The 17698-nt window shown below is 44.4% G+C and overlaps 1 protein-coding gene across 3 annotated transcripts in view; it reads left to right on the top strand.

Moving 5' to 3' along the window:
- Positions 1-6889: 6889 nt before the first annotated feature.
- Positions 6890-17698, top strand: part of LOC117774065 (aryl hydrocarbon receptor-like) — a 51490-nt gene continuing 40681 nt past the window's right edge. For all 3 annotated transcript variants that reach the window (XM_034606115.1, XM_034606123.1, XM_034606131.1), the window contains exons 1-2: positions 6890-7391; positions 15906-16093. In XM_034606115.1, coding sequence (XP_034462006.1) covers positions 7333-7391; positions 15906-16093 — 247 coding nt within the window. In that variant the 5' untranslated portion in view covers positions 6890-7332. The remainder of the gene's footprint in view (positions 7392-15905; positions 16094-17698) is intronic.

Raw genomic sequence — 17698 nt, forward strand, 5'->3', positions numbered from 1 at the left:
TGAGTGTCAGTCTCCGACTTGTGAAGCATTCGGTGAGATATCTCCAGTATCTCAGACGTGCCCTCACACATCCAGCAGATGCAGATCGTCACACAAGTCAAAGTTACCAGTTATCACACTTCTTCAGTATCTGCGTAATAACATTCCAGCTCATTTAGATTCCCCTCTAGTTGTCGTGCGTTGCTCTGGAGACACATTCATTATCACAGCCTGACGGGACGACACTAACACAGGTCATGCCAAAGGGCGGCCGACATTTGCTTTTATTTACACTGACTAATGCTATTCATTTATTTAACGGGTCTATTTTATCGCTCTATTTTTCTCTGCTGTCTTATTCTCATTGAATCCCTGTTTGGTGTTATTTCATCTTTGTAAAGTACTTACATAAATAAAGTTTTTAACGAGGGATTATAAACGGACGAGCTCAGAATAAGGAGACACGTTTAGAGGAAAGTTCCACTTAACGCAAACCTCCTCTGGTTAAACCTCTCAGACTCCGATGTGACGCTTCTTCTTCTTCTCCTGCTGAATAACAGGTTTTAAATGACCCGTGACTGGTGGTGTTTTGTGGGTTTGGTTTTGAGTGATGCGCTCACTTACTGTCGTTTGGTGGAACCAGGGCTGCAGTCTGGAAACGGTGGTGGAGGAGTTGTGGCTAAACGTGGTGATCCTGAGCACAGAGACACGACCGGTTACTGTCAGGTGGACAGGAAGGAGACAGAGACAAAAGGTCAAGGTCGGCTGAAGCGTTAAAACCACCAAGCTCGTACGACGAGATAGTTTGTGATCGTCAACCTTGTCCCAGTTTGACCAATAGAAAAAAGCAAACATAGATCAAGTGCACGCTGGACTCTGTGATTTGACTGTGTGATCCGATACGTTCATCCAAACAGACGCGCAGCTTTCCGCCTGATAACTCTCCCCACAAACAAATTGCTTACAAGCTCACAGCCACAAGAGCTTTAACGAGCTGCAGGGTTCGGCTGTGGTATAAATAGGAGCAGAGGTTTTCAGAGGCTGTGGGGTTAAAGTACAGGGTTGGAGGCTGTTAGGTCAGAGGTCCAGACGGTTTCATGACAGGGAGACGACAGCGACTGGCAGAGCTACACTCGAGCTGTCGTCTTCGTGGGAGGAAGAAAACACTCCACTTGTCTTTATCTTTATTTAGTCTGAAACAAGCAAACAAGTCTGTCAGTGAGGTGATTCCATTCCACTTGTTTCTCCTGCACACCGTCCCCTGAAGGACCAGTGGGAAGGATCTGGGAGGATCGATTGGCTCCAGAAACTAACTGTCAGTGCATTTTTCTGTTACTTTAGAATGAGCCTCTTATATCTGCATCAGGAGCAGGTTGTCTGCTACTTTAACCGACTTCAACCTGTCTGGATAATTCAAACCAAACTCATTAGAAACATGAACACTTGAACATGCACCAGTATGATGAGAACTACTGCACGATCTCCCAGTAGCATTTCTACAATATACTGGAGCAGGAAATAACAGGGAATGAGCTTGGCTGCAATCCAAACTCTTTTCTTCCCAGTCATATCAGTACCAATAGTTTTACTGTAAACGTTATTATATATCTATTTTGATACCTGATGGGTTATTAACACGTCTGGTTATCTAACACCACAGCTGCAGCACTTCTTCAGGGATTATGGAACCTTTCCCCCCCCAATAGCTGTCAACTCCTGCGGCCTCATCCAGTAAACAATGACTAATGTGAAGGTCGTGAAAACAAGATCCTTCACAGTGACTCATCTGCTCACAGACATCTGACACCGGACTTCAAAAAAACAAATCAGACGCCATCATCCGAGTGATGAAATGTTGTTTTTTTCCACTTTCACGACTTCATTCTCAGTTTTTCCAATAAACCTTTTTTTCAGGTCAAATAAAGTGGAATTTGATTATTTTGAGATTATGAGAATCAGTTCAGTTTCCTTACTGACAGAGTTTAAACCCTGTAAAAGGTCAAACTGGGGTAAAAAAACAAAAAGAGCTGATTTCCCAAAATACACCAAACCATAATAAATCACAAGAAAGAGGAAGAATGTGAGGTTACAATTACTGAAAAGCTTGTTCATAGATGAGGCTGTGTTTGAAGGAAAATGCTGCCATTGTTGGCTCGAAGCCCGCATGACTCTGATTTACTTAAACGATCTTCATAGAAAGATTGACACACTTCTGTCTGGGTGCAGAACGTCTCAGCACATTTGTGCTAATGAAGCTCGTGTGAGGTCTCGTCACAGACAGGAAACCAGGAATTGTTTTCTTGTTTTCTTGATTTTTAACCTAATATAAAATCAGCCCTTTTCTCTTCAAAAATAACTCAAATTGAACATACTATAGACAACACGGGACACTGGCATGAGGTTTCTCTACCTCTATGATCAAAACACCAGATTAACAAATATCTTACTTGGTACTAGTACTACAATGGTTTGTTTTACAGATACAACGCCCTTGTTATTCAGAACAATCCACAGACGTTGCAGTCGACTATTTTAATTGAAAATTATGTTCCACTGATAAAAAGCCAAAGAGTCCCTCTGAAAACTCTCCAGAGTGAAGTGTGTGATTATCCAGAGCAGCGAAGTGTCTGCGAAGATGTAATCAACGGGGTCATTCTCAGGCCAAACATCCCAACGTCTCAGGAACATAAAAACCTACAGTGTGACCAAGGCTCTGTGAGAAGAGACACTGACCTTTGACCTTCTTTCTTTCAGTAGCAACAGGAAGAGGAAGTGAAGGACTCATTTTGAAAAGTAGTACAGCATATATACAAAATATTACTCCTCAGGACGGTAACATTTGTATGTATGTATCGACATGGACCAAAAAAATACTAATCAAACTCCCTCAGGGTCAATTTAGCCCGTCTAGAGTTTTCAGTGATATCACATGATTCTCATCAGAACATAAAGACGGCTCTGTTGGAATTGTAAATTTCCACTTTTCTTTTTTAGAATCTGCCAATATGAGCCTTTCCCAGAGATCAGTATCACGATTATACTTATCAATACTATTCTACAGAATAATGCACAGAAAGTATGTGATTCAGGTTTAAATGTTATGTTTATTTATCTTTATCTATATATGTGGTTGTATTTGAGTTTTCTTTTCATTTAAAGTGATCTATTATAAAGTTTATGGTTAAACTGTAAAATATCAAGCCCCCGTTATATCTCTTCATCATAAGGGTTTTGAAAACGACATCTCAGGAATCATTGCCAACATTTTTTATTCCCTAATATCTGTATTTATTTATCATTCGGGCTCTAGTTTTTCCATGTTGGCTGAAACGTTGTGTATGTTTTTTAAATGGACCAGGACATAGAGTAGACTGTGTAATTGATTTTAGTAAAAAAAATGTCACTTTGAAAACTAGAAAAGTTCTAATTATAGAAGTTAAAGTTGAGTCCAAATGAGCTCAAATAGCTCCAAGTACGGACAGAACATCTCCTAAATTCCAGTTTTGATTCCACAGTTATTTACAAACCCACCGCTCTGCCTCTGAAAGTCCCCGCTTGCGTCCAAACTCCACGACATCTGCCACCAATTTACCAGAACACGCCTATCCCGGATACGACTATTAACCAGAGCTGCAGCCTGCCGCATCTCCTCCGGCTGCACAGCTCTCACCACTAACCAGGGCTGAAGGATGAGCCGCAGGTCCGAGCCCATCCAGACCGGCCCGACATGGAAAAAACACGACTGCAGCAGGCCTGTAATTTCAAGAGGCTGTGACCTTTAATCATATCTTGATCTACATCCTCTATCCCTGCTTCTGTCGGTGGCCCGGTGCTAATTTGAGACGACGGATGTCTAAAAAGTTTCACCCTGACCGTCGTCCCATGTTTGGTGCCATTTCATATTTTAGAGACGTCTGTGTCAAAGCTCCAGACGGTGAAAGACTCTCCCATAGTTGTGCCAGCTGTCCGAGGAACCAGAAAACAGCCAAAGGTCAAATAATACTGTTTATAAATATAAAACCAGAGGGATTTAACCCCGGTGGAGCGTAGATATTCTGCACTCTGGCCAAATGGAGGTGGATACTTCCATATATGCATCGATAAGTCGACCCTCAGGTGGTGTGTGGGTTTCCTGCAGGGCTCTTCAGGGCAGCACGATTAATCACATCAAAATCATGATCTCAAATCACACCTACATGCGTTCTCATTTGTAATTGATAAAGAAAACTCCACTGATAACATGAGAGCAAGAAAATACTATTATCACTAAATGTCATTCAGCTCAAACAGAAAAGTATCAGATGCAGAGGTGCTGTTGAGCAAGGCACCACCTTCACGCCGCTCCATGGAGCTGTGGCCCAGGAGAGAGAGGGTCTACGTGGGAACCCTCCCCTGCTTTGAATCAAACTCTAACCGCACAAATTTCACAAGTTGTAGTCAGAGTTTTGGGAGCCGTGTAAATGCCACCTCTGCATGTTGCAATAAAACGCTGCAGCAGCCTGCGGTGGCTCGGTGGAAAGTTACTGCAGCTCCTCAGCCTGTTCTGGTGCTGCCAAATATGTAAACTGGTGCACTTTAGTCATAGAGCAAGCTAATGATGAGGGACAACAGGTTCTGGCCTCGTAATGGCCTCTGCTCCCTGTGTAGTGAAAGCCAAAAGCTAAAGAAAACCTCAAAAACAGGCCGGCTTTTAATTCAACTGCTGCAGCGGACATGTTCTGATCAGAGGAAAGCAACACAGCAAAACTACTGATTCATAATCATGCTGTCAGCCGAGGACCAAACTTAGCTATTATCCTTTAAAAAGCACTATCATTTATTTTAATTACCAGCTATAAATCATTTTGTGCATGTCTCAATTAAGAGCAACAACTGCTCCGCTCCATTAGCGTCTGGAGATAACAAAGCCGAGCAATTCAAGCTCTGCGGGCTCGGATCAAACTGTCATCCTTCTCAAAATCCTTCTACGTGAAGACGGGGAAACAAAGCCGAGCTGCAGAAACAGAAAAAGGTGCTGTGGCTCTTTAAAAGCGTCTCATAAAGACAAAGGAGCGAGAGCGCGGCTGCCAGGCGCTCGGAGATTGAGCCAAGCTGTATTAAAACAGGGTGTATTTTAAACAAAGGTTGCATTTTAACAGGGCCAGAGGGTGGCATATCGCAGATAACTGTTGACTTGTAACTGCCGTGTTTAGTGTTGAACACAACATCCTGCCATGGCAACATGGACGCCAAGAGTTCCCCCTCAGCGCTCCCATGAGGCCGACCTGGAACTGTTTTAATACGCAAAACAGTTGCAAATGAGAAGTACATTTTAATTACAGGGAAGAAGAAAAGACCAAAATGTCTTTACAGGGAATGGTTTACATAAATAATGTAAATCAGTCTGCGCAGGTTTCACCTTCATCATCCTCATCAGGTGCAGGGAGGGAGACTCCAAGGCTCAGCTGCACCTCAACACATCAAACTTGTCCTTCTATCTATTTATTTGAACGATACTGCTGCGCGGACTATGGCATCGTTTGTATCCAGGAGATTTCATTCCTGGAGAGGAGGAAGTGGAGATGCACCGTCCGTCTTTATTTACAGCCTCTGCTTTAAACTAGAAAGAAAAACATTCAAAAGCAAATTGATTTCCTGTGGTTCAAAGAGAGACATCAACTCCTTCTGTTTCATGCCATTCATTGTCATTTTTTTCCAGTTTGAACCATCATGACAAGATTCCAGTTTACTTCATATCCGACAGAACCAGTGAAGCCCCCCCAACGTCTGAGCTCGTATCTTAGAGCTTAAGATACGAGCTCAGACGTTGGGGATCAGGTGATGAGAAGTGACTTTGTGCACCTTTCAGTTCTTTCATGGTGCGTGGCGTGCTGGAGCACGTCGCTCGCCAGGCGCTAAGATAAATTCTGCTGACATTGACTTCACGGAGCACAATGAACAATACAGGAATCCTTCAAATGCAGGGCTGTGCAAAGCCTGAGTTCACCTCCCGATGACAGGGCGTAGGAGGACGCAGCATTCATCAAGTACAAGCACCTCGGTCTATTCCTGTCGTGGCCGGTGGTGGAGCTGAAGAAAGACTTGAGAAAAACAAGAGTTATCAAGACCGGTTGTGTTCTCCTGGTTGTTTGGCAGTAAAAGTTTTTACAAGATATATTTTCAACCATTAGTTTTCCAATACAAATGTACTTGTATCTGCAAATATTTGTGTCTCTTTGTGGTAATTGTTCTGTTAATTCTTGTGTTCTTAAATCTAAACATATCAAACTAAACTGAACTAAACCAGGTAACAGCTGCATACGTCTAGATGTTACTCATGTAAATGATGGGATACAACCAACCTGTGCAGGTGGAGATCTTCATCTTCATCTTCATCTTCATCCCATGATGCTCGCTGAGGTCAGAGGTCATCTCCTTTCTGAGCAGTTATTCTCTATTAAAATCATTTTTAATCGATTTAAAATGAACAAAACACGTGAAAAGTTCAGGCCCATTACAGTAGAATTAATTATTCTTTAATAATTCATGATCATGATCAATTAATTACAAACCATATACAAAGTTAGAAGTTTTACAATAAAATGATTGATGTTTAAAATGATGTATTATTGTTACTAGTTACTAAAGTATAATTTCCTGCTCAAATATATTAAAAAGGTATGAGTATTATTATATTTGTATTGTATGTACTCTTATTATAATTATTTAAACTAAATGAATGTAAAAATTACAATAAAAATCGTGTAAATGCTGTGCTGTGATTGGTGGAGAGTGTTTTTAAGGTCGTCCGGGTGGGTTCGCAGTCCCCTGGTCCCTCCCGCTCTGCGCTGTCAGTCGCGTTTGGCCCACATTCGTTCCACCTTAAATATTTCTCCTCTCGCGTTATTACGGTGACACACAAACACACGAGCACACGCCCCACGCGCACTCACCAGCCGCGTCGGGAGCGCGCGGCGGCGGCAGCAGAACCAGCCCTGTCAAATCACAACGGAGGAGAGAAATCCCTCCGAGGACTTTTTTTAAACTTTACTTTACTTTCGAACGCGTGAAGCGTGCGGGGTTCTGCGGTGAACCGACGCGGGAGTACGCGGCCGTCGGGACTATTGAAAGTTGCGGTAGTTGACGTGCGTCTTTACGGACGTTTGGAGGAGTCGAAGGAAACAAAAGTAGTTTTTACGCACCAGGAGGAGAAGGAGACGGGTTCTGTGCTTCGTTCTCCGGCTCCTTTCCCCGCATCCTCTTCAGTCCTGGTCGCTCGTCGTCGAGGGGGTTCCCTCTTCCTCGGTCCGGACGTGAAGACCCTGACGCTCCTGGACGCAGCCGCTGTCCCCCCTCGTCTGCCCGGACGCCACCATGCTGCCGAGCACGGCGCTTTACGCGGCCAAGAAGCGAAAGAAGCCCGTTCAGAAAATGTAAGTCAAGCAAACCCCCCCCCCCCCCACTGTAATTACTGCTTTAATAATCCGCATAGTAACATCCCATAATGACCCTAATAACACCCCACAGGCTGTTTGAAGCGTGTTTACAGTGACTTGTCTGTGCGTAATGACCTTATTGTCTGTGTGAACACCCCCGACGTGCGTCTGTGGCTGCGGCGCCGCACCGCACGTGATCCTCCGGGACGAGCTTATAACCCAATACAACGCAAACACAACGCGGTTGTAACTCGTGAGTCGTGCGGGTGCGTTGCGCAGAGCCCCGTCTGTCTGGAGGCGCGTGCAGCTGTGCAAACACCTCCAGTCGCTCCGCATCGCAGTCGGAGCTGCATGGGAACAAGGGCGCAGCAGCTCCTGCGTTGGGCTCTTGTGTTTGCAATAGAAGAGACATTGTCCCGAGCTCGATCCATAAAGTCTATTTTCCCCCTGCTGCGGTTATGCAATGTTGGCCAGCCACACCAGAGGTAATGTGAAGGGCCGAAGTCCAACAGCCGCGCAGGCCTATCCACATGCAGCATGGAAAAGAAAAGAAAACTGTTGCTTCAGTACTATTTAAATCTAATTATACCATGTGAGACAGCTGGCCCTCTCAGACCGATTCGTGCAAATGGACTCCACGCTGTAAAAAAAGCCATTTCACTCAGATCTCCTTTCAAGAAACCTCCTGGAGGAGCATTGCAGCGAGGTGAGGGCGCTCTGTGGGTGGGGAGGTGGACATCAGGAATATCATCACACCACCTCATGGTTCTACTTGTGATTTAAGTAAACATGCACATGGCATCTCGTCCCCCCCTGGATTCCCCTGCTCGGTCCCCTGGAGGGCCCCAGACCACAATCTGAGAACTGCTGCTGCTGCACACTGTTGCTCTGCAGATCGTTCTTCAGCATGTGCTGCATAGTCCTGCTGTTTGTTCAGTGGAAGCCCGGCTCTGGGTTTCAATCTCCTACTAGCACCCAGGTGAAACAGGGAATTGAAGTCAGGCACCTCCGAACCAATCAGAACTCCCTGAGAACCTTGAGAAAACACCTTAACAGAACCCTTTGCAGGTTGCAGATACTAACTTCCTTTCAGACAACACACGGTGGCCCCCAGGGGACATACAGATGTGCAAAGTCCCTCTTCAAGAACCTTCAAGGGTTGTGTGTGTGTAACAGCTCTGTATTAGAACCCTCATAGAGGTTTAGTACCATAGTAGAACGGTTCCTCCTTCATATCGTCTTAACTTTCAGACAGGCTCCATACTTAAATAGTTTATAACAGACTGTTAATGGTGACAATAAAAAAAGTTGATAATTTATTCGTATAGCCGACTGGTGTCTCTGCCACTGACTAACTAGGAGCCTTTATAAACATCTGGACTGATTGTGCTCATCCCTAATATGAACCTTATATGGTGCTGCCTTGATCCTTTATCTGCAGCATCAAGGGCTCTTCCCTTCGTTCCACGTTACTTTGTTCTCTGATGTGCCGTGCAATTAAAAAACACTTAGTGCCGTAAGAGCTTTATATGGGTTCTCCGTGGGTTCTCTATTGCACCACGCTGAAAATAGTTTCATCCTGGGACCTTTTATTGCCGTGAGGAACCTTGAGATGGGTTCTTTAAGGATCCTTTTGAGGGGTTCTCTATACGTGGAAGTAACTTCAGACTTTCACTGTTCTTTTTACTTTTAGGAGCTTTTTTTTAAGCACAGAGTTGTTCCACTGGGAGCGTTCATGGTTCTGTAAAGAACATTAGATGGGTTCTTTAAAGCACCGTGCTGTAGTAGAAGTCTCCTGGTTCCTTCAGGATTTAAGAGCCGCTTTAATCCTCCCTGTCGCCCTCCTCCGCCTCCTCTCTGTGATTTTTACCAGTTTGTGATTTTCTAACTTTAACAAGCCAGACAGAGTGTTAACTGCTCCACTCGGAACCACAGGCTGGAGCCGAGAACCCTGGGAGAACCCTGCCAGAACCGTGGTTTCAGTGTGTGTGTGGTACTACCTGCATTAATCATAATCAGGACGCGGAGCGAGAGCACTCTCACGCAATGTTTCCACGAGGGAGGGAGGGAGGGAGGGAGGAAGGGAGGGAGGGAGGGAGGGAGGATGGCGTAATCTGAGACTCGCTCTGTTTTTTTCTCCTCCTCCTCTGACTGCCACAACATACTTTTTCCTGTCTTTCCTTCTGTCTCTCTCTGTGTGTTTTTTCGGGGGTTGTTTTTTTCCTCCCTCCCTCGACTCAAATTAACATAGTTCTGTGTCACGCAAACGGTTACGTAAGTCTGCCATGTTCACTCGCCTCGGTTTTTTAGGAAAACTTACTCTCTGGGAATTTATCTTTTTCTTCCTTTCTTTTCTAGGGGGGGGGGGGTGTTGTGAGTGAGTTATGAGTGTGTGAGACGGACTGTGTTTAACCGGCAGGCAGCACTGGAGGCGGTGTTCCAGCAGCAAACCCTCAAGCCCTTCACCTTTTTGTTTACACTGCACCGTGAAACCAGAACATTTAAATCTATGCTAATGTCCGCGAGGAGGAAAGAAGGAGAATTCAACGTGGTTCAGCGTCACAGAAATGTGCAAAACAAACTTTAAGTAAGAAGACAAAAGCCGACAAAGACACACAACATGACGTAAAGTATGTGGACACAAACCATTCACCCCCTTCATGACTTATGAACGTGACACTCTGAAACTATGCTCATGTATATGCTGCGAAGGAAAGCCGTTATATCATACTGGTATTTGCCCAGTGAGCCACCAGAGACACCAGAGACACCAGAGACACAAGCTGTGTTCAGACGGGGAAATGTCCAGAAAACTGGGTCAGGACGTTTTGCCTTTCACATATGAAGAGCAGGAGATTGTTCAGGTCTAGAGCAGCAGGAGGGAGGACATGACGTGGAAATCACATCTTTGTGCGTCGTCTTCTCAAGTTGTCGTCTTTGTCGTGGTCTTGTACGTGTGCGTTAGAAACGTCAACAACACACCCACTTAAAAACTAAATCTGACATTTCTTATGTTCTTGAAAACATCCAGAGCAGCTCACTCAGACATCTGCGTTCTCACATACAGCTCCTCCGCAAAAATTCCAAGAAAATGTCTGAACTTCATTGCCCGTGTGCAAACAGCTGTGGTGAGCTCCACCAGTTATAAGGTGCGGTGCAGATATTGGACTTGAGAAGGCTGCCAGCTGATATCTGATATCAGTTGCACGCTATGCATTTCAGACAATATGTCATAAATAGACTTTACACACTGTTTCCTGGATTAACTAAAGGTCATAATTGAGCTTTTTCGCCGTCAGAGGTGTCCCAGTAAAAGTTTTATGATGCTGGTTTGTGGGGAAAATGCTTTTTGTGCCGCAGGGAACATTCATGGTTCGTCACAGTAAACTGGGGAAAGTATTTCTTTATGGTGCTGACTTTGTGTTGTCATGTTGACAGAGGAAAGAGCTTTTCTCCAGGGCTCACTTTGGTCTGAAATATTGTTTTTATGCCGCAGAAGATTTACTTAACTCTGGACCTAAAGGGTTGAGGGACAACTCTGGAGATGCAGTGATGTGCATCAGAGCCAGTTCTGATGATTTGGCCATGATGGGCACAAAACCACAGTTATTAGTTTCTTTATTTATGGCCCTATAAAAGTTGAAATTTGAAATGTGATGATTTATGATCCATAGGGGAAAAAAGCCTGTAGTCAAAACAGGAATTTCCATTTAGTTCCCCTTTTGAGTTTTGATGGTAGGGGATCAAATGAGGTTTCCAAGTTGCAGAATGATGAAAGGAAAAGAAGCGTTAAAGAACAAGAAGTGGACGTTCCTTCCACAGTGGACCTCTGTTGTGTTCAGTGAAATGTGGAGCATGGCTGCACATGCATGTGTTTAGATTCCGTGTTTCCCTGCAGATGAATTCAAGTGCCAGATGATTTCTGTTTGTCAGACAGAATGAAAGAGAGCAGGAACAGAGCGGTCAGTCCTGCTCGTCCTGCTCTTCCTTGTGTTGTTGCTGTTGTTGTTTTGTGTGTCGCTGGACGTGATCCTGGCTCAAGTCCTGCTGGTGCGTCTTGAGGCCGGCAGCCCGAGACGCACAGCTTCTCTCATGACTAACACGTGATGGTCTCCCAACATCCACTTCCTGGGTGTTATGACACTGGCCAGTGCCACAACACACTCACTGGTTGATTTATTGATGGTTTTATTCTGATGGGTTTTAATTCCTGCATTGTGCTAATCAGCTTTGCTTCATTACAACGTTCGCCACTATAATTTCTAATATTTATGGATGAGGAAAGTTATAAACACTGACTTTAATCAGAGTAAACACAATTAAAATATGTATATTAGTACTTATTAATGTTGGTAATATAGGATTTTCCGACTATTTATGTAGTATTTGATATATATTCCAGTATCTTTGCATCAAAGTGATTAAATACCTACATTTTAATTTAATTAACCAGATCAGTCAAAAACAGACACCTCTAGTTATTTTAACCATAAACTCAGTTGACTTATTTATTTATTATTATTAACGTGGTGCTGAGTTTTACACTTTAATAAGATCAAAGTGTTTGTGACGCTGAATGTGAATAAAAATGTAAATTAATTTGAAAAGTGCCTTAAACATACAGACACACATAAAGACACATAAAGCAGAGAATCTTTTATGTTCATGTGTGAAAGATGATGTTAGTATTAGTAGAGTATCGATCAGCTTTAAACCCGATGACCTATCGGCTGTGTCGTGGTGTTTCTGGCTCTGATATCACTGGAGCTCTCACACTCCTCTTTTTTTCCTGTATCATAACTCCGGCAGGGAGCAGATGCCAAAATCGTATTTAGTTTCTTTTGTTCCGCTAAGGTGTCGTTTCCCCGTCGGAGACAAAGTGCCTTTGTGTGAGCGCAGGGGAGTGTTTCTTCAAATCCAACACAACTCCACACTCTCTCTCTCTCTCTCACACACACACACACACACACACACACACACACACACACACACACACACACACACACACACACTCGTATATACACGCCCCTTCCAGGACAGATTAAGCAGATAAAGCGAGAAGCAACAACACTGGTCGCTCATTGTTCTCGCAGGGAGTTGTGCCGTCAGGAATGCAGCGATAGCCATCTCGCCTTGATTTCAGATATGTCGTGTTCTGGAGTATTATTGGAAGCAGATGTCTTATTTACAGGAGGGAGGGAGGGAAGGAGGGAAGGAGGGAAGGAGGGAAGGAGGGCCAGCGTCCACATTTTACACGTTTGTGTTGCAGTTACACTTCAGACTTCCCTCCACAACTGTTCTCCCACAGGCTGTCGGCTCTCAACAGCAGAAAAAGCTCTAAAACATTTCAAGAAAGTGGTTTTCTGTGCTAGTGATTGTGTTTTTAGGCAGTTTTGGTCCCGAAGTTTGTGAAGGTCTTAACTCCAGCGAGTCGAGGCATGAGTTCTTCTGACACGTTTTGCCTGTAACCTCTTTGATTGCTCTTTTGGATTCAACGTATTTTACAATTCGTCCTTTTCCAGTCTGATTCACTGATCCACCCGGAGATAAAAGTCTCTGACTGGCCAGTGGATCACATTCCTGCTTCAGACTCGTTGGTACCCATCATCTAAATTGATCATATTTCACAGGAAGCCTTCTCTTACCTGCAGGGCACAAGTTGATATTGGCAAATGAACCCGGAGCTGTTTACATTGTGTATCCACTGCAGACGGCCTGCAGCAGGTTTCTGTGAGAGATGTTGAACAAACACAACGAGGAAAGAACTTCTGGTCCTCGCTGTTTTCACAGTTTCCTTCCAGGACGCTTGAAGGCACCGTTGATGAGTCATAGAATCCGACTCTGTCAGTGGTGGTAGCCAGGGTCTGTATGTGTTGAATGGCAGAATCCGGCGTTCAGGTCATTTTGCAAGGTCGTCTTCATCTTATTGTATTTTACAGGAAACGTTCCGTAACATGCATCGTCTAGACGTCGTGAACATGAGAATCTAACGTCAGTTTCTCTGCTCTGCAGATTCAAACCTGCTTCCTTTTGGTTTCATGTTGCCTTTTGGGCTTTTGACATCACATCCAATTCGTTCAAAAGGTTGAACACCTGACGTTGCTTCGCTCGTCTGTGGTACGTCCACCGCTGCCTCAGTTTGGTGGAAGGCCAACCGCAGAGACCGCGGGTTTGATTCCGCCGTCGAGGACGTTAGCTGCTTTGTACAAAGTTGCCAAACAGCCTTATCTTTGTTCACACACAAAACACGCTGCTGACTTTCTTGTAAAGTCTTTTTTTACGACTTCGGTGTGTTCCTGTGCTTGAAGAGCGAAGGAACAGGATCAGGTGTCACAGGCGTATGAGTTGGGTTGGTTTCAAATTGTTGATGCCAGCAACTTGGCACCTCCTGGGCCTAAGTTGTCCTCTGACTTAAGGTGGCGTTCGGGTGAATTTTCCAAGTCGGGAACTTATTTGATTATTCCAACGCAGTAGGTCAAGCTGCTCCCTAGCGCCCTCTGCTGGGTCATGAGGCAAACTATTCGTCTGATGCACGTCTAGACTGTAAATTTAAGCTTCAAACATTTCCCCCCCCGTGTTTTAATGAAAAATGTAAAAGTGACGGATCTAGTTATTTGTTTTATTTGTAACTAAGTCTCGTTTGTGTGTTTTCTTCAGACGAAAAGCCGAAGTAAAGATGAGGGCTTGTGTCTCTCAGTGGAAATTGTGTGAAACTGAATCTTTAAACGACTCATTGCTGTTCTTGTCTCAACTTTCTGAAGAACACGAGTCACCAAAGAAGAAGTCACCAGTTGATTTCTGAGCTGATAAGGAATTGAATACGTGAAAATTGAATGGGTGACAAATCTAAATTCAATGGTCAGACTAACCCTCGTCATCAGACTGTATGAAAACCCCCATGGAGCTCGGGTTGACCCTGAACGAGCGGCATCTCCTGGGCCGGCCTCACACCTTCTGTGGGAAAAAAGAAAAGCCCCTCTGTGCAGCGGAGGTCTGGTTTGAGTTACAGACGAGAAGCCGCTGGGTTTACCGCCGGTCACCGGAGTTCAGTTCCAGATACAGACCTGCCGCCGAGCTTCATCTGTCCCGTCGGCGTCGAGCTGCAGCCGGGGCCTGAGCGACTGGCGGTTTATTTACCACATTACACAGGTTAGAACAACAAAAACGTGTCAGGAATTTATTTGCACCGAGGCCGATATGGAAACCAATATGAGCGGACTGGAGCTGCAAGGTGTCATCGGGCGTTTATGAATAGAGTTTATTATATCAGGCATTCCTCTATAATTTAATCAGGATTTAAATATGTAACAGTCTGTCGTCTTCACTAGACCATCACACCCCCACGGATCAGATTTATCAACTACAGTAAACTGAGTATATTTATTTTGGCTGTTTTTCCTTCTGTTCTCCCCCAAAATGAATTTGAACTATCTCGGAAACGAGTGCCGCCATCTTGCTCCCTTGACATCATTTGCCGTGTCTCAAGTCAGCAGGAAGTTGCAGGCAGAAGAACTTGGTCTTTGAACTTTCAGTTTTGTATTTTGTGTAATTTTTTTTTAAATGGTGGAAAGGAAATCTGATTCAGGAAGGAAACTGTCCATTTCCTCTCTCTGTCTCTCTCTCTCTCTCTCTCTCTCTCTCTCTCTCTCGTCAACACTCCAGCTAAACATGACAGAGCGGAGTCGAGCACACGGGCGACAACACGTCCCTGAGCAGGTGGCATCAGGCCGTTCACCTGGTTCCCATGGCAACAGCGGATGGAGCTCCTCCACAGCTCGGCCTCTGGAGAGTCCAGGTGGTCGGGGCTTTGTTGTTGTTCACTCAGCCGACGTTTCACTCCCCCACATCCAGAAGCTCTTTCACAGAGGGATGTCTATTCAAATCAAACAGAGGGCCGGCACTTACTACTCTGTCTTAACTTCATTTGCACACATTAAATATCCATGTTCCTTATTGAATGTTGTGCAGCAACCATTCCAATAATTGATTTATTCTTGAAACCTTAAGTGTGTCCAGATTCTCAGGTGTGAAGATCTCTAGATTTTTCACATCTTAAATCATTTTAAGTTGAACACACTCATCCAGAATGTCAGTTTGTACCCTGGGAACTTTCTGACCTTTTGATTTTGAGTCATAGGTTTATGAATCGTTTTAATTCATGAGATGAGATGATTGATAATGGATAAATGGAATAATTGTGAGCCTTATTTAAAACGCACATTTATTTATGTGTCTCTCTGTTGTTTTATCTGCTTGTTGTTTCAATGTCTTCCAGCTGCTGTTGCACTGACGCACACAGACGTCAGTTTACAGAACATATTTAGCCTCCAGCTCATTGGTTGCACTCACCGTGACCTTTCTCAGTCTCAAACCCGAGCTGTGACTTGTCAGGGGAACTGACCTTTTAAAAAAAAGAGTCAAAACCGCTTCTACTTTCTTGTAGATGTTTGTTTTTATGTCCTAAATTAACCTTCTGTTCTTGTTTTAAAGTCCTTTTTCTTGTGCCCGCAGCCCCAAACCTCCACCTCCCGATGGCATCAAGTCCAACCCGTCCAAACGCCACCGCGACCGGCTCAACGGCGAGCTGGACAAGCTCACCAGCCTGCTGCCCTTCACCGAGGAGGTCAGGGCTCGGCTGGACAAGCTGTCCGTCCTGCGCCTCAGCGTCGGCTACCTGAAGGTCAAGAGCTTCTTCAGTGGTGAGTGTGGAAACCTCCGGAGCTGAAGATGTGTTGTCTCTTATCTCCCCGGCTGCATCACTTATTCTTCCATTGAAGCCTCTCAACTCTTCTCTCCTTGTACATTTACTATCAGTTTCATTTTGCATCGGGTATCAAACTGCTGCTGACTCGATAGCCTCCCCGTCTCTTTACTGGAACATCACCATCACAGGGTCTCTGACGTTCTTTCAAAGCCTCTCATGACGTTTTCCTTCGCAGCTTCGTCATGTTGCGTCACGTTTTTCTCCATTTCCCTGCTGGTGTTCTGCTACTGTGCAGCACGTAGGGCGGCGCTGCGATGTCATTGGTTGAAGGAATCATTAGGAGCGCTTGTTTTTTGATGCAGCAGAATCGCTGTCTTCTTTCTACCAGGTTCAGTCCCATCGAGTTTAAACAGCTCGGCAGCGAGGAGACGTCCTGCGTGTTTTTAACTGAGAGATATACATTTTATATTCATTGAACTTTTCTCTGTGGCAGAAACTGGAAGTGGATAAAGTATTAAATAGATGAAATGGCAATTTAAACTCAATCCCAATACAACAAATGCTGGATTTTGTGGAAACAGATTAGAATAAATAGACTTTTAACTTCAGGTAATGCAGGTTAATTAATCAGTCTTTATCTTTTTAATAGAGCTTCTATTGAACTTGCAAACACATAGTAGAATAAGTGAATTACCAGACAGACATTTCACGGCTAAGAAGAAAACCAACTGTTTGTTTCCCAAATGTTGCTTTAAATCTCTGTTAACAATTACTTGAAAAAGAAATAAACTTCTCGGTTATTTAAAAAAAAAAAAAAAGAAGTCAAATCTCTCCTCTGGGAACCAGGAGGTTATTTATAAAAAAAAAAAGAATTCTGCCCTATTTCTGTCAACATGGCGCTGGGAGGTTATTCCAGTTTCCATCCAGCTTCCTCACATTGTTCTGCGACCTCTTTTGAAAATAGCAGCAATTAGATCCAGAACGCCTGAAAGATGAGGTTCCTATTTACAGTGTGTGTGTCTCTGTGTGTGTGTGTCTCTGTGTGTGTGTGTCTGTGTGTGTGTGTGGTGTCACTATCTGAGCGGTGACATCAGTGCAGGACGATGAAATTCGTCCCTTTCTGTCTTCTCGTGTGTTCGGAGCCGTCCTCCTCAGCAACAGGAGGTGTGAAGCGGAGCGAGAGGAGGCGAGCATTTCTCTCTACGCGTTGCCGCGGCGATGATGTCCCCCCCCCTCTCTCGGGAAGTGACGACTTTATGAGGGTTAAGACTCAGGGTCCAGTGTGTGTGTGTGTGAGTGTAAACATGTCAGTGTGCACCTGCTGTCACTGTTACTGCGATGGTCAGAAGCTTTTCCTCTGGCGGTCGATGAGTCGACGGAGCAGGCGAGAGTGTTTGTCCAGTTTCACGCTTTCTATTCTACATTATACAACATTTTTTTTTTAGACTAAACAGTGGATTGATTGATTTGATTGAATTGACGTCATGGAGCACATTGGGGGAAGAATTCAGACAAAGAAAAGTCAACAGATGAAGTAATTGTAAATGGGATTCTGAATGAAAACAGAGAATGGTTGTTGATATGTCGAACTGGGCCGTTT

This window comes from Hippoglossus hippoglossus, chromosome 2 (assembly GCF_009819705.1).
Source record: "Hippoglossus hippoglossus isolate fHipHip1 chromosome 2, fHipHip1.pri, whole genome shotgun sequence".
NCBI classification, from domain to species: Eukaryota; Metazoa; Chordata; class Actinopteri; order Pleuronectiformes; family Pleuronectidae; genus Hippoglossus; species Hippoglossus hippoglossus.